Source organism: Ovis aries, chromosome 8 (assembly GCF_016772045.2).
Source record: "Ovis aries strain OAR_USU_Benz2616 breed Rambouillet chromosome 8, ARS-UI_Ramb_v3.0, whole genome shotgun sequence".
NCBI classification, from domain to species: domain Eukaryota; kingdom Metazoa; phylum Chordata; class Mammalia; order Artiodactyla; family Bovidae; genus Ovis; species Ovis aries.
Window position 1 is genome coordinate 76,291,790 of NC_056061.1, and position 17,591 is coordinate 76,309,380.

General features: G+C 39.9%; 2 protein-coding genes across 6 annotated transcripts in view; one reads left to right on the top strand and one right to left on the bottom strand.

Annotated features, from left to right (window-relative positions):
* The window catches only part of RMND1 (required for meiotic nuclear division 1 homolog), a 35,003-nt gene extending 34,162 nt beyond the window's left edge, over positions 1 to 841 (bottom strand). For all 5 annotated transcript variants that reach the window (XM_012183117.4, XM_012183113.4, XM_042253630.1 and 2 more), the window contains exon 1: positions 692 to 841. The gene's annotated coding sequence lies outside the window, so the exon portion shown is untranslated. The remainder of the gene's footprint in view (positions 1 to 691) is intronic.
* Positions 842 to 1,194: 353 nt separating this feature from the next.
* ARMT1 (acidic residue methyltransferase 1) lies at positions 1,195 to 12,404 on the top strand. Its single transcript, XM_012183118.3, has 5 exons — positions 1,195 to 1,274; positions 4,226 to 4,331; positions 4,774 to 5,018; positions 9,790 to 9,955; positions 10,723 to 12,404. The coding sequence occupies exons 1-5, from the start codon at positions 1,234 to 1,236 to the stop codon at positions 11,488 to 11,490; spliced, it is 1,326 nt and encodes a 441-aa protein (XP_012038508.2). The 5' UTR covers positions 1,195 to 1,233; the 3' UTR covers positions 11,491 to 12,404.
* The last annotated feature ends 5,187 nt before the right edge of the window (positions 12,405 to 17,591 follow it).

The following is a 17,591-nucleotide window of genomic DNA, read 5'->3' on the forward strand; positions in this document are numbered from 1 at the left end:
ACTTGCTAACACAGCTGGAAATAAAATAGACAAAAATACCTGTCTTTTGAAACTTACATTACAGTGGGGATGACAGATAATACATGCGGTAAACCAGTAACATATACAATAATAATACATAGTCAACAAAATATACAGTAAGTAGTCACAATGCTATAACGGGAAGAAACAGAAGAGGAAAGGAGATTTTTGTCTCTCCTGTAGCATATAAGCTCTTTGAGGATAAAGAGTTGCCTTCTGTTCAGTTGTGTCTACTGTGACCAGAGTGCCCAGCACACAATATGTATTCAACTCATATTTTCTGAATGAAATATTCAGAAACATGCATCCCTCAATATGCAATTTCTTGGATGCATTTCCTACTTCTAAGAACACACCAACTAAGAAAACTATCAACTAGGCTACAATTCAATGGATAAGAGGAGCTAATCTGGGAGCATGCCTTCCAACTCCTTAAGATGCTCAAAATGATCTTTGCAGTTACCGCTGTGCACTGGCTCAAAAAAGGATTCATATGTGTTATGGACGGAATGCTTTTTACTCCCAACTAAGTCGACCAAAGATCACCGTAACAGGCAGGGGACCTCCGCGGTCCCGGTGAAACATGTGACCTAAGAGATTCAGGGCGGCGGGCAGCAAAGGCGGGCTGTGCGGGACCATACAAGCTCGGAGAACAAGGCAGTGCACTAACCTCTCGGCCGGACGAGACGAGGGATGCACGGAGCGCGCGAGCTTCCGTGGCCCAGCCGCAGACTAGAGGCCGAGCAGCAGCCGCAGCCCGGCGCGCTCCCCGCAGCGGGTCCCAATCCTGACCGGCGAACCAGCGAGCGCCCGGCACTGCGCAGGCGCACAGGGCTCCAGGCCCCTGCGGAGCGTGAGTCGCCCTTTTCACGTGACCGCAGGACCACGTGACTCGTGCCGCCGCGACCCGAGCCGCTCCCTGGTCCCTGAGACGTCCCGGTCCCTGCTTGCTTCCGCCTTCCGCCTGCTTCCTGATTCCGCTCCTCTCGTCGCCCTCAGCTGTCCCCGCCTTCGTCCCCGGAAGATATCTCCGGGTCCTCGAGCCGGCCATTGTTTGTCTCTTCTACAGGCACCAAATAAAGTTTCCTCATTCAAAGTGTTTTTTTAAACCCACCTCCCTCGCTTTCTCGGCTCCTCCCTCGCGCGAGCACCGCCTCCCCTCCTGCGGCGGGTGAGACCCGAGCGTTGGAATCGGGAGCGCGGAGTCCGGTGATGGCGGGGCCTCCGGCGTCTCTGTCGGCTCGGGACGTAGGGTTCGTGTCGCTTTCCTCGGCCACTTTCTCGGCTCCTTTTCCTCCTCCCCGCTCCAGCGGAAAGCTGGGCCTCGTGGGGAACCTGTGGGTACCGGGGGAGGGAAGCGGAGGCGGGCTGGGGGCGCCTGCTCCTCCGCCGCCAGCGAGTTCCAGCGCGCCGCGGGGCTCCGCTTCCACGGGGGCCACGGCTCGGTTTCCAACGGCTCACGGGGAGGCGAGGGCTAGGCGGCCGCTCGCCGGGCTCCAGGCTCGGACTGTCTTTGCAGTTTCCTTCTTGCGGTGTGATTCGTGGCTTTTTGCCTGCCTACACGGGAACGGACTGCAAATCCCGACTGGAAATCCCCGTTTACCCCTACCTCTCTTCAAGTGATGGTTCAGGGATGTTGGTTGCCTTGCATTAATTTGTATCGAACAGTTAATGCGTCTTTAAAGTGGTTCGATACTGTTATTATTAATATTTTTAACTCACCCATGACTGTCATGAGCGTGTTATGCCCCCTTTCAGAAGTGTTGCAGCGCGTGACTCTATATTTAATTAATAAACCTACCTTTTGAGGGGGATGCTTAAAGCTCTCTGCAAAAGTTAGGGATCTGAGATCTATAGGGAAATATGTTTCTTCCTATCCCTAATCGGATTAATTTGTAATCCCATTATAAGTACCTGTACCGTCTTGCTTTTTTAAAAGTCATAGATTGCATTCAAATATACCTGTTAGTAAAAATTGGAAGGCCTAGTTTACATTTGAGATGTGTCCTTACTGCAAAATATTGCAAAACACAAGAACACTTGGAAAAAATGACCGTACCAGTAACGGATTGAGATCAGAGAAGAACCTTAGGCCCTGAATTTAAGCTTGTACTCACCTTCAGGCAAATATAGGGAGTGTCTGCATCGTTAAATTTTGAGTCCTAGGTATATCTGCCTTCATCCAAGTCCCTGGAGCTGAGACATTACTCTTGGAGATGTAAACCTATGGGGAAATTTAGTAGCTAGAAAAATAGCAATACTTTCTAGTTAAGTTGTTTCCCCGGTGGCTGAGACGGTGAAGAATCCGCCTGCAATGCAGGAGATCTAGGTTTGAATTGGGAAGATCCCATGGAGAAGGGTGGAGAAGGCGATGGCACCCCACTCCAGTACTCTTGCTTGGAAAATCCCATGGATGGAGGAGCCTGGTGGGCTGCGGTCCATGGGGTCGCGAAGAATCGGGCACGACTGAACGACTTCACTTTCACGTTTCACTTTCATGCATTGGAGAAGGAAATGGCAACCCACTCCAGTGTTCTTGCCTGGAGAATCCCAGGGACGGGGGAGCCTGGTGGGCTGCCCTCTCTGGGGTCGCACAGAGTCAGACAGGACTGAAGCGACTTAGCAGCAGCAGCAGTAGTAATTGTTAAATTCTGATCAGAGCAGTTGCTATTCCCTGATGGCTCAGACGGTAAAGAGTCTGCCTGCAATGCCAGAAACCTAGGTTCTATCCTTGGGTGTGGAAGATCCAGTGGAGAAGGAAATGGCACCCAGCTCCAGTATTCTTGCCTGGAAAATCCCATGGACAGAAAGAGCCTTGCAGGCTACAGTCCATGGGGTCGCAAAGAGTAGGACACAACTGAAGCGACTTCATTTCATTTCATGCATATTAAAACCTGTTCACTGTAAAACCCACAGAATCAGAAAGCATTTTTGCAATTTTTTTCCTTTAAGCTTTATGGTTCACATTTGAGGAAGGCTCTTGAAGAAATATTCAGGACATACAATCCTATTTTTGAAAATTGGAATAAGATATTTGAGTTTTTACAAGTGTGATGATCCCAGATTTAAGTTAGCATAGGAGATTTGGGCAGAAGTATTCCAACTGTCTTTGTTTTTACATTGTTTCTGGTGATCTGAAGATATAAATGAATTGATAAGTTGTTTTGTGTTTTCTATTTAAAAACTTCACAGTGCTAAATTTTTTTTCTATCCGGACCATGTATTTCTTTAAACTGATAATACATACAATGATAATCTGTAAATCTTGATTTTTGTATGGCTAAAGTCAAGAATATCTTTAATTTTTGATTCAGGTATACTCAGATTTTTCCTCATCTCCAGCTTTCTTCATTCTCTGACACTTCTGAAAAATCTCTCATTTTCTGGTTGAGAAAGCAAGATGGTAACTTGCCTTAATTTTGCTTAGGGTCAGAGAGGATGGAAGGAGTTACTGGGGAAGCAAAGAAGGCAGCAAGAGAAACCTTTGAAAAGAATTAATGTTGGCTGAGAATATAGACAAAGAGAAGCAGGGGTGTAAATGTCTTTCCCTACATATTTCTGCACTGTAAAGTGTTTCAGGCAGTTTTACATCCATCGCCTCACCTTTCTAGGTAGGAAAGGTCATTTAGTAAATAACCTAGTAGGAAAGCCTATTTGACTTTTAGGATAATTCTGTTTCTGTCTTACCACTTTGATAGACTAGTTTCTGGTTAAGGAGAAGAAAAGGAATACAATAAGAAGGATAAGAATGATTAAACACTCTAGAGAATAGTCTGAGATTTGAGGCACAAACCATGCTTGGTTTTTATGATACACCAGAGAGATTTTCCAGGCTTCCGTGGTGGCTCAGATGGTAAAGAATCTGCCTGCAATGCGGGAGACCCAGGTTGGATTCCTGGGTGGGTAAGATCCCCTGGAGAAGGGAATGGGTTAACCACTCCAGTATTCTTGCCTGGAGAATCCCATGGACAGAGCTTACAGTCCATGGAGTTGCAAAGAATCAGACACAACTGAGCGACTAACACTCAGAGAGGTTTTCCGATTTTCTTGCGTTGCTCCAGGAGTTGGGCAATGCTGGTTTACTTTACAGGAGTTGTTTGCAGAGGAATTTAAATTTAGATGAGGTGTTCCAAAAACTGAAAGATGACAGTCTTCTAGTGTGAATGCTACTGAATAATCTGCTGCGTGTGTGACTCTTTTCTAGATCATTTGCATATCTTTCAGTTAAAGACAGATCACCCCAGATCTTAACGAAAGCTATTGATACATTGCACCGACATAAAAGTGAATTTTTTGAGAAACATGGAGAGGTAAGAATTATGTTCTTACTTAATTCTTTTGTGGTTAAGTCTAACAAGCACAGTAAGCAGTTTTCCGTATGTGGTAATGGTCATTTCACCTGGAGATAAGTTCATAACGTGAAACTTCAAAAAAAGGCAGGCTAGGTAGGGCAAGATAATGTCGAAATGAGATCTGTTTGTGTTCTTTGATTTTTCAACTTAAGAATTCTAAATTTAAATATTTATATGTTTGTGAAAGACATAAATTGTAGTTTTGAAATGTTTTATTTTTTCCTTCTTAAATTTAGATCCATAAAAATTTGTTACCCTAGAGAAATTAGTATATATGTGTGTGTACATATATATATATTTATAGATAATTACATATAAACTGATTGTAGTGTAAACTATTCATACAGATGTATATATATGTTATATATATATAAACCCCCCCCCACCCATGTTTTTACAGAAAGGCCTGGAAGCTGAAAAGAAAGCAATTTCTCTTCTTTCTAAATTGCGGAACGAATTGCAAACAGATAAACCGATTGTTCCTTTGGTTGAAAAGTTTGTTGATACTGACATATGGAATCAGTACCTAGAATATCAACAGAGTCTTTTAAATGAAAGTGATGGGAAACCAAGGTGGTTTCTCTCACCGTGGCTATTTGTAGAATGCTACATGTATCGTAGAATTCACGAAGCAATTATCCAAAGGTAAGTTTGTAACCATCAAATAACAAATGTAAATAATTTATGCTTTCTTTAAAATTATAAAATGGTAATTTTTAAAATAAAAGTCAAATGAAGCCTGAATTCAGTTCAGCAGATATTAATGGTGCTATTAGATATTTCTGCAAATGTTATTGTTGTAATTGATTATTGGCAGTTATTATCCACTTGCTTAGAATAGACCTAAGATTGAATATCTGAAGTAGGAACTAATTAAAAGTTCTTATAAGAACTTATTTATTTGAAGAATACAACAAATTTTTCTTAATAAGCAAAAAAATGTTAATTTGAAATAATTATTTATGTAAAAATTCAAGACACACAAAGTAAGCATATGTTTTGTTTTTAAAAATAGATATGTCAGAATTAATTTGCTAAAAGGAGTCAGCAGAACAGTCAACAGAACTGCATTGTTCTGATGCACTATCTTAATTTTCCGCTCTTGTTTTTAATGGCTAGATTAGAAAAGGACTCAAAAAGTTAAACACATGTTCCAGAATAACTTTTTATAGAGTTATTTATACTAATTAATTTTTTCCTAGGAAAATTATGATAGAGAACTGCCTTACAGAGCAGAAGAAAATGTAATGTGGATCATATTTTTAGCTCACAGGTTACAGAAATACAGATTTGCTAAGTAAGAGGAATCCTTTGGTATCCATTCCTCAACACAGCATAGGATACTTGAAGGCACTTAAACCAGCACTGAAAGTAAAATAAAAAGATTACTTAGGGAGATGTGCATAAACTTGAGTCTATTTTTTTTTGTTTTAATCTTTATAAATTATTATAAGGTCACAATTTTTTTAGTATTTGCTGAATAAATATGTTTTAGGTCTTGTTCTTTAAAAGCAGAATACACTCACTAAAATATAGCATATTACCTGGGACACAGACCCAAGCGAAAACTAGGAAACACTAGACACTGTCATGTATTGAATACCAGCTCAGTTCTAGTTATTTTGCAACCCAGTGACATATAGGTGTTATGGTTTCCATTTTACAGTGGAGGAAACTGAGGCTCAGAGAGATTAGTATCTTTTCCGAGGCTGCATGGTGAGTAACTGGTAGAACCAGTATTGGAGCCTGGTCTGTGTAAGTCAGATAAGCCCCTTCCTCAAACAGGTAGTGCATTTGGATATCTTTCCAGGACTAAGGTTAGTCTGATGTTCTGGGTGATGGTTTCATAACTCTGGAAAATATGCATGTATCAGACAAAGCTGCTGAAGTGTTGAAACACTGAGTGGCACCCTGAATAGGCTTGGAGGAGTTCGAATGTTAGAGAAGTAAAAGGAATGCTGTTTCTGTTTTTGGAGGTGGATCCCATTCAGAGTGAAAAATCTAGGACAGAAGCTTACAAACCCAGCTGCTTGTCACCCAGTTGGGCAAAAGTTTTTTGGTTTGTTTTTAAATATGCAGATTTTGAAATTGCTATATTAAATCCTAATGGTGTAATTTGTCCGTGGTGGGGCCTGCACATTGGTTTTTCTTTCCATGCCCCAGGGAGATTCTGCCCAGCCTGTGCTGCTAACCATTGGTCCAGGAGTAGCTTGAAAAAAGGGATAGAGGCAACATTTAGCTTGAAGTTCCAGGAACGAGAATATTAGTGAGTCAGGGGTGTGGAATTCTCCTAAGGGGATTTCTTAGGCAAATATTTGAAGATCTAGGTGTTTGTCTGATACTCAGGTTATAGGTAGTACAAAGAAAGGCTGTCCTACAGCGGAACTAGCACTGAAGTAGTTTTTTTTTAAATCAAAGTATAGTGGTTTATAATATTGTGTTACAGGTATACAGCAAAGTGATTCAGATATATATCTGTGTGTGTGTGTATATGTATATACATGTATTTGATTATTTTCCATTATAGGTTATTATAAGATATTGAATATAGTTCCCTGTGCTATACTGTATATCCTTGTTGCTTATCTATTTTATGTATAGTAGTTGTATCTGTTAATCCCATACTCCTAATTTGTCCTTGCCCTTGAAGTAGTTTTTAAGTGGCCAACTTGTTAGGTTTCTTATACGAAGAATTCCTATCCTGGGTCAGTGACCCGTCCAGAGTAACCAAAGGACTATCTTTCTAGCTTTTACAGGATCCCAAAGCACACATAGGGGCTTCCCAGGTGGCACTAGTAGTAAAGAACCCACCTGCCTATGAAGGAGCTCTAAGAGATGAAGGTTCGATCCCTGGGTCAGGAAGATCTCCTGGAGGAGGAAGTGGCAACCCATTCCAGGATTCTTGCCTGGAGAATTCCATGGACAGAAGAGCCTGGTGAACTATAATCCATAGGATCAAAAAGAGTTGGGCACCACTGAAGCAACTTAGCACACATGCACATAAAGCACACATTAGCTTTAAGATATGTTTCTGATGACTTTGCCCCTTACACTGAAACATATTTTGAATTTTCTTTGTCAAGATGTATATTTCGGGTTTTTTTAGAGTTAAGTGGTTGAATAGTCTGCAAATTCAAATTAAGATTCAAAGTTTTAGCCATATGTAAAATTTAAATATGCTTCAGATACTGAAAAATGAAAATATGGAGAAAATGGAAGACCTTTTTAAGCTTTTATTAAAGTGTGATATGCATGCTGAATAGTGCATATTTCTTAAGTATTCAGCAGTTTTTACTGGAACATGCTATGTCCCTAGTGGTCAGATCAAAAGGCAGAACTTAAGGCCCCCACACGCTGCCTTTGCATCCACAAACATTCAGACACATACTCTTGGTGAACATCTGTGTGTATTTCTGTTGGGTATATACTTAGGAGTGAACCCCCGGGTCAAGTGTGTACACATGTACAGCTCTAGTAGATTCTAAAATGGCAAACATTTTAAGATCTCTGAAATCGTTTATAGCTATGTGAGTTTGTTCTTTAAAAGTATATGGAGCAAGTCTCAAGGGGTTTCCCCGGCAGTCCACTGGTTAAGCCTCTGCACTTCCAATGCAGGGGCCTAGGTTCGGTTCCTGGTTGGGGAGTGGAAATCCCACAATCAGTGCCACGAGGCCAAACAGGGGTCTGCAGGTTTTTCTGTAAAGGGCCAGTCAGTCAGTATTCTAGGCTCTCAGACGCCTCAGCTTTAGTGGTGCCAGAGCAGCCATAGGCAGTATGTGAGTGAATGTGGTTGTGTTCTGATAGAACAGCAGAGTTATGGGCCCTGAAATTTGAATTTCATGTATCACAAAATCTTTTTCAATTTTTTTTCAACTCTTCAAAACTGTGCAAGCCATTCTGAGTGTGCAGATCATATGGAACAGGTAGTGGGCCAGAGAGGGCCTGCAAGCTGCAGTTTGCTGACCGCCTCAGGGGAACCCATGCACCCAAACACATTTATCCCTTTACCTCACCTGGAGAGACTGATTGATTTCAGCAATGCTGCCATTGCTGAAAAAGTCTTTTAATTCTTTGAAACTTCTTTCAGAGCCAGTTGACAAACCTCAAAATGAGATTAGTCTCATTATTCTTTAGTCACTCTTCATTTTTGACCAAAAATGTTTTATTCCATTTGATTTACACACTTCATTCTACTGAAACTGCTGTGAGTGACTTTTGGCTATTTCCAAAAACAAGTTAACTCCAAAGCATGAAAATACTCATCGCTGACAGGACATTTAATAACACGTTCTGAGGAAAATCCCCAAAGAGGAATTCCAAAAGTGCTGTGAGCAATGACAGCATTCTTGGACTAAGGGTGTAGCTTTCCAGGCTGACTCAGACTGGAGGGAGGCAGCCATCACTGGGGTGTGTAAATTCTGGTATGTTTTTGATTTTGATTTTAATTAATCCCATTGCATCTGCCATATGGCCTTTTATCCTAAGGTAGGAGACCCCTGGAAAAAGTAGCTAATTTTGAAGATCAGATTCTGTAAAGTCTGTTATGCTAGTATGTATACCTTCTGAGTTATGTTTTTCTTAGGTCATTATTATTTGATCTCTCATTAGACAACATGAATATGTAGCCATGGAACAAAAATCACCATTTGTCAAAGTCAACTTGGGAGTAAGTGAAGTGAAGTGGCTCAGTCGTGTCCGACTCTGCAACCCCATGGACTGTAGGCCACCAGAATCCTACGTCCATGGGATTTCCTAGGCAAGAATATTGGAGTGGGTTGCCATTTCTGGATCTTCCCGACCCAGGGATCGAACCAGGGCCTCCTGCATTGCCGGCAGACGCTTTAACCTCTGAGCCACCAGGGAAGCCATGAATGATCAAAACTTGTCATTACAATAAGATTTGCATTAATGCTGTCTGCTTTAGAGCAGGTAGTCATTGGGTTCCTGTAATACTCTGTGTTTGACTCCTTTACAATGACTATATTGTATTCAACTATTCTGTTTATGTCCATATGTTTGTTATTTGGAGCCTGAGCCACGTTGAGCACCCAAACAAATGTTTGTTAAACTAAAGCAATTGTCATGAAATTCTGTTTCTCTTTCCCCCTTTTCCTAAAAACCCACTGGATAAATAATTATGGATATAGTCCCTATAATTATTTAATACTTACAGTATATTTGACAACTAATTAAAATGAGTTTGGGTATTTATTCTTGCCTAATTTATTTAATTTTATTTAGTGTGAATTGATTATTTTTGTGTACCTTGTCTATGTTATACCTAATAAAAATCACCACTAATTTTTTGGATGGGTTGCTACTATTCTCTTTCCTTTAAAAAGATGCAATTACTCAAATGTTTAAAAAAAGGTACAGAGTTATAGAAATGTTTTACTTATTTTTTTTCCTATTTTAGTCCACCAATCGATGACTTTGATATATTTAAAGAATTGAAAGACCAAAATTTCTTTGAATCTCAGGAATCTGTCATTGCCTTATGTACTCATCTGCAAGAGTTGAGGAAAACTATTGAAGACCTAGATGAAAATCAACTGAAAAATGAATTTTTAAAAGTTCTTCAGGTAAATATAATAATTTATATTATTCTAATATTCTAATTATTCTAATGACAAATTTTGATCATTTATGTATAGATTTCTAATTTTTTAGCAACTTTTACTCTCGATTTTGACTGATGGTGATGTATGTTCCATGGCTACATATTCATGTTGTCTAATGAGAGATCAGATAATATTGACCTAAGAAAAACGTAACTCTCCTGAGTCTGTTTGTTTATTTAAACAGTTGAAAAGTAAACTGGTATACATTTAACAGCAGGGAAACACTGTAGGGGAAGAGGCTTCAGGAAATGAGGAGCAGAGAGGAGAGGGGCTGCAGGGACCCCTATAGAAGCCAGGGTGCATTGGAGCAAAGGCAAGGACTTTGGTTTTTACTCATGCTAAAATGAGAAGCTGTTAGAAGGTTTTAATCAGAGGAGTAACATAACATGACTTAGGTCAAGGATTATTTCTGCAAATAGACTGAAGGCACAGCGCAGAAACAGGTACCTCTGTTACTGATTCAACTCAGGTCTGGACCAAACCAGTAGCATCAGAGGTGGTACAGGTCACCAGATTCTGGATATACTTTGAAAGTAGAGGCCACAGCTTTTTTATGCAGCATTATTAGAGAAAATGTAGATTGGATGGACATGTTACATTGAGTTTTGTAGAAATGAATTTTGTGAACATTTTTAGCAACCCCTCCTCCCATTATGTCCTATATAATAGAGTTTTTTAAATTGGTTATTCAAAAGAAGGGTACATGTATTGTGCTTTTTCTTTTTCAGATTTCACTATGGGGAAATAAGTGTGATCTGTCTCTATCAGGTGGGGAACATATTTCTCAGAAGACCAATATAATGAATTCGTTGGAAGACCTAAAACCTTTCATTTTAGTGAACGACATGGATCATCTTTGGTCATTGCTAAGCAATTGCAAGAAAACAAGAGAAGAAGAATCTGTTACTCAAGTGGATATTGTTCTGGATAATTCTGGGTTTGAACTTATTACAGACTTGGTATTAGCTGACTTCTTGTTGTCCTCTAAACTGGCAACTAAGATCCATTTTTATGGGAAAACGATTCCATGGTTTGTTTCTGATACTACTATTCACGATTTTAATTGGATAATCAAACAACTAAAGCATTCTAATAATAAGTGGGTGTCCCAATGTGGGGTTGACTGGGAAGACCATATTAAAACGGGCAGATGGGTTTACCTCGATCATATATTTTGGACTCTGCCTCATGAATTCAGTGCAATGTCTCAGGTCGCTCCTGATTTATATGCTGCACTACAAAAGGCTCATTTAATTTTCTTCAAGGGTGACTTGAATTATAGGAAGCTGACGGGCGACAGAAGATGGGAGTTTACCATTCCATTTCATGAGGCGTTGAGTGGCTTCCACCCTGCACCTCTGTGCAGCATCAGAACATTAAAGGCTGAGGTTCAGGTTGGTCTGCAGCCCGGGCAAGGTGAACAGCTCACAGCTTCTGAGCCCAACTGGCTGACCACTGGGAAATACGGAGTATTTCAGTTTGATGGTCCACTCTGACTTGGTGTAGGAACTTTCAGTTGTGTAGAAAGATCTGACCGACGCTCGGCAGCCCCAACAAAGCTCTGGGAAGCTTGGCTTCTCGGTGGTGATTTATACACTCTCTGATGCTTTCTTGTTTGAATGCTTAGCCCCACTACATTGTTTTGGGGCTAGGTGGATTACACTGGTTACAGATACTTAACACTGATGTTGGAATTTCCGTAACTTATTTCAAGTCATGTATCATTTCAGATGGTTCTAACGAACTTAATTGGCAGAAATAGAAGTCAATTCTGCTTTAAAAGTTAACATTTTAAAAAATACTATGCTGCATGGTATTTAATATTCTAGGAGGCATGAAATTTTACTTGATTTGGGGCTCTAAGGGCTCAGTGATAATATAATATACATCTTAAATATACTTTGTAAAGAGAGGCATTTCTTAACTGATATCTGAACACGTGAAAGTAAAACTTACCTCATAACTTATTATAATTTTTAATTTTGTTATTGGATTTTCTTTCATTTCCATATCTATTTGTACACATTTGTATTTTGATCTGTGGAAAGGGTGGTTGGAAACTCAAAATTGAACAGAATAAAACAATTAGTACTTGAGGAAATGTAGTATCTTTACATTCTGTTTGTGATATCCATAATCAGCTGAAATACATTATTTTAACACATATGTGTTTTAAATGAACAGAATTGCTGTGCAGTCTTAAAAAAAATGCATTAGATAGGAAAGATTCTTCTGCATAGACTTTGTACTACCAACGAGTTAATTCACTTTTTATAATCTTGTGCATTTATTGGCAATCACAGTTATATTAAAGACTAAATTTCAGGTCAGTTTGTTTTGCAACTGAAATTGAAAATAAATCTGGACGTGTTTTCTTGCACCAGAATAATAAAATGAATTGTAAATTGTATCGAAAATCTCATTGGTTTTATCTTTCAGTGGGGGAAGGGCAAGAAGGGAAGATTAAAGATGAACTCTATACAGTGTACCCCCAGTACACCACCCCCAGTATTCCTGTTAATATTTGGTATTTTCACAGTTATGCCACCATGACCACAATCTACTTTCAGACCATTTTCATCCGGCCTAAAAGACAGGGCTCTGCCTAGAGGCTTCTCCCGGCCCCCCACCTGTTTCTGCTCCAGCAAGTTTGGCCTCTTTGTGTTTGGCATAGGTATAGAGGAGCATGTAGGAGGCTGAGGCTCTGAGGTCAACTGAGGGTGAATTTTCTGCTGAAGAGCTGAGTGATCTTGGAAAACTCCCAAAATAGCATCTTCAATTGCTTCCACTGCTTAACAGTAACATCCTTGGTTAAGGATGAAGTAACTCCTGGATAAAGCAGTCTGTAAATTTCATGCAACACTTTTTCAGCAAGATATAGATCCAGTATCTTACAGGTGTATTACAAGACATAGATCCAGTATCTTGTAGGTATATTACAATAAAAATGTGGAAGAAGGGTAGATAAATAGGTAGAAAATGCTGGTTATACCACACATGGGCCAGTGGTAGAGTCCATCTGCCGATGCAGAAGACAGGTAACAGGTTTGATCCTTGGGTCGGGAAGATTCCCCTGGAGCAGGAAATGGCAACCCATTCCAGTATTTTTACCTGGAAAATTTCACGGACAGAGAAGCCTGGCAGGCCCCAGTCCATGGGGTCGCAGAGTCAGACACAACTGAGTTTCTGTGTGTTTGGCATAGGTACAGAGGAGCACTTACTCCATGGATTTATGTTACTTTTTGATTAAACAGCAAATGAACAAGATTTCTTGGGATGACCCACCTTTCAGATTTGAGGTGGCGTTTTGGTGTTTACTAAAAATGCAGTAATCCTTTTGAACTCTTTAATGGCCAGAATCCACGTTGTTCAACCTCAAAGTTTAATTTCTAGAAAAGAAATTCCCATTGCAAAAGGCAATACCAGTAGTTCAAACTCTACTTAGGTTTTAAGAACATCCTAGGGTGAATTGGAAATACAATTCAGAGTTAGATTTATTAAAATTCCCTCTCCTGCTCATTTTCCTAATAGCTCTCTCTGCCCAAGCCCTCACTGAGTCTTGTTCTCAAGCTTCTAACTCCACAAAACTTTCTCCCCTCTACTGTTGACTATTTTTGCTGGACTGAGTTGGGGTGGGGGGCGTCTAGGAGACTGACTACTTCTACACATGCGTGCTTTATTACCTTGGTAAAGTGCCCATGCAATGTCTGACATTCACAGTATGACACTTTGATACTTGATATGATACCTTGACATTATAGAAAGTGAGTAAGGCAGGGGGGAAAATGAGAAAAATGATGACATTATTTCACCACCACCAGTACTCCTGTTAAGATTTTGGTGTATTGCTTTCTCCATGCCTAGACATATTTTTGTCCGTCTAGTCAAGGCTATGGTTTTTCCTGTGGTCATGTATGGATGTGAGAATTGGACTGCGAAGAAGGCTGAGCACCGAAGAATTGATGCTTTTGAAATGTGGTGTTGGACAAGACTCTTGAGAGTCCCTTGGACTGCAAGGAGATCCAACCAGTCCATTCTGAAGGAGATCAACCCTGGGATTACTTTGGAAGGAATGATGCTAAAGCTGAAGCTCCAGTACTTTGGCCACCTCATGCGAAGAGTTGACTCATTGGAAAAGACTCTGATGCTGGGAGGGATTGGGGGCAGGAGGAGAAGGGGATGACAGAGGATGAGATGGCTGGATGGCATCACGGACTTGATGGACATGAGTCTGAGTGAACTCTGGAAGATGGTGATGGACAGGGAGGCCTGGCGTGCTGCGATTCATGGGGTCGCAAAGAGTCGGACACGACTGAGCAGCTGAACTGAACTGAGACATATTTTTTCAGAGGAGGCAATGGCACCCCACTCCAGTACTCTTGCCTGGAAAATCCCGTGGACAGAGGAGCCTGGAAGGCTGCAGTCCATAGGATCGCTGAGGGTTGGGCACAACTGAAGAACTTCACTTTCACTTTTCACTTTCATGCATTGGAGAAGGAAATGGCAACCCACTCCAGTATTCTTGCCTGGAGAATCCCAGGGATGGGGGAGCCTGGTGGGCTGCTATCTATGGGGTCGCACAGAGTCGGACACGACTGAAGTGACTTAGCAGCAGCAGGCATATTTTTTACATTTCTAAGAAAAAGCAGGTTTGTACTGTTAAAAAAAATTTTTTTTCCCCATTTTTAATAATTGATATTGTGTTCAGTCACTCAGTTATGTCCGATTCTTTGTGGCCCCATGGCCTATAGCCCACCAGACTCCTCTGTCCATGGTATTCTCTAGGCAAGAATACTGGAGTGGGTTGCAATTTCCTTCTTTACGGGATCTTTCTGACCCAGTGAGTGAACCTCAGTCTCCTGCATTGCAGGCGGATTCTTTTTCTCTGAGCCACCAGGGAAGCCCTCGTTTGTCATAATTTTTTCCTGGTAGGGGAATGGAAGACTTTTGGATAGCAGGATGACCTGGGACTCATAATGATCAATAATAATCTGGGACTCATAAATATTTGATTTACAATCCTTGGTCTCCTATTAAGTCCATGACCTAAGTCACATTCTCACAATTTTACTGGAAAAGGAGAAGTTATTTCTGGTCAACTTGAACTACATTCAGTCTCAAAGCCAGATTCCCTGGGGAGTCATGCTGAACGATAGCGACAGTCTGGCACCCCCTAGAGGCCGCTTGAATATTCCATGAACCCTGGCCTCTTCCCTTCCTCTTTAAATTACAAGGAACTGTTGCCTGTGGAGCCTGGTGTACTCTCAGGCATCTCATCAGAGACCACTGTTGACCTTGTTCTCCTACCTTCCTGCTTTTCTTTGCTGGGTCACATTTCCCCCGCTCTCAGACAAAATCTGTTCTTATGGAAGACACTTACTTCTAAAATGTTGATTTCCATTAGTTGTGCATTTTTGCGGGGCAGCCACTGACTGTGTCCGCCGTGTTTCCCCTCACACCCAATACTGAGCATGGGGCAGCTGTTCAGTGAGTGGCTGGTAGGTGACAAATTCTAGCCTGTGAAGTAATTTTCTTATCTCCCTGATGTGATGCTATTGAAATTGAAATCTGAAGGATGAAATGGGTCTACTTGAAAGTCTGATCGATTAAATCAATTAGTACTTGTTAAATGAATAAAGAAATCCATGTTATATAATTGGGAGTTTTACACAAGTGTATGCATCTTTGAATACTGCTTTATACCTTCAATATTATATTGTGCCTAGTTTCCCATTTGTTAAAAATTCTTCAAAATGTGATTTTTAATGACTGTAAACATTTCATTATATAGTTAGATTGTATTTTATTTTGCTATATAGATTTCCAACATCTTTTCTATCATTAAGGAAGCTGATAGGAACCTCTTCAGACAACCAGTATCCACTAAGATTTGCAAGTCTTCAGTTACTGAGAATTGCTTGAAGCCACCCAATTATTCTAGTTTCTATTAGGCTTGTATTAGGCTTTTAGGCCCAAACTCTCAACATTGAGTAATTGCTTTATATGAGAAGCAAAGTCACTTTTTGTCTTTCTTTAAAAAAAGTTCACAATATATGCTGATGACTTTCAATCCTGCTTGAGTTCAATACAAAGTTTAGGCACAAGGGGGAGATCCATTAGCATTGGAAAGTGGCTGGATTTTTCTTCTGTACTATTTAGTACAGAGATTTCAGCAAGAAAAACTGGCAGAGTATAATTTTCATTGTTGACTACACACATTCTTGTGGTTGCAACTTTAAAATCATTATGCTGGAACAAGGATTTGGTAAAACACAGTAAGGTCAATGACAACAAAACTGTATCCTCATTCCTTTCTTGGCTAAAATTTTCTGTTACATGTAATGTTTGTAACCAAATGTTACCGTGGTTTATGATAGAAGTATATCAACATAGGTGAATTTGAAAATAAAATTCTGAAAAAGTGGAGAAAAGAAATAGTATTTTGTTAACAACATAGAACAGTCACACTAGAAAAAACTTTGTAAGAGAATAAAAACAATTGCTTTTCATTTCACTTAAACTTTGCTTGAAGAAGCAAAACTGTGCTTGTTTTCTTAAGTGTAACAGCAAGTTAATTTTTACCATAATTCAGAAAATTTAAAGGAGCTAATATTTCAATTCTATCTTACATTTCAGAAGATAAACATTGGGCTTGGTATATCCCCAATGCAGAAATTCTGCAACTGGGATTCAAGGGTTTCAGGGATAGAATTCAGGTGACCTGTAAGTTTGGGTGAAAAAAATTTTCATCTTTGTTTTTATTAATCTCTAATTGAACAGTAGTATTTCCTTCAGCATTGATTATTGGCCATAAATTTCAGCAATATTTGCAGTATCTATGCTTTTGTCACCTGCAAAAATCACAAGTGTTTTCATATTACATTATGATTGCTTCCGCTATCTTCAATTATTGCTTTATCATTACATCGGAAATTTAGACGTTTTATTTGGAGATGTTCATGACCCAAAAAAGTTAAGAATACATGCTCTCGTTTTTTTTTTTTTTTTTTACTTTTCCTTCAGTTTTCTTTCTTTCCTTTCCATAAAGTTGGTGAAAGACATGACTGGGTTTATTTTCATGATTTTGTTTTTGAAGTGAAGAGGAGATACATCATACTGTGTTTTTTCTTCCCATTTCGGACTTCACTTAATATAATTCTTCTATTGTCCAGCTTGATTTCTTCCAGGGGTCCTTAATGAGAAAGATTTCCCATTTGCACATGGAATGAGTCATCCTTAATCTTATCACTACAAGGCTTGTGTGTGTGTGTTTGTTTTTTAATTAAAAAAAAAAAGAAAAAAGTATTTAGAAAGTTTTCCTATTTAGAACTTGCCTTAAAATGTTTTACAAATCTTAAAAACCAGAAATCAGAAAGAGCTGTTTAAAATATGGAGCAAGAAGCAGAATTCAACAAAATTTCTTTGACATATATTCCCAATTTTTATAATAATTATACAATCAGTGAATAGCAAGCATGTTATGGATGCATTGTAATCAGAAAAATGAAAGTGAAGTTGTTCAGTCGTGTCTGACTCTTTGTGACCCCATGGACTGTAGCTTACCAGGCTCCTCCTTCCATGGGATTTTCCAGACAAG

What these genes read in the sequence shown, in the direction of transcription:
- ARMT1 (XM_012183118.3), top strand. Translation starts at nt 1,234, where the DNA reads ATGGCGGGGCCTCCGGCGTCTCTGTCGGCTCGGGACGTAGG. An exon ending in CACGAAGCAATTATCCAAAG is followed by an intron (nt 5,019 to 9,789) that starts GTAAGTTTGTAA and finishes TTCCTATTTTAG; the next exon opens with TCCACCAATCGATGACTTTG. An exon ending in AATTTTTAAAAGTTCTTCAG is followed by an intron (nt 9,956 to 10,722) that starts GTAAATATAATA and finishes TTTCTTTTTCAG; the next exon opens with ATTTCACTATGGGGAAATAA.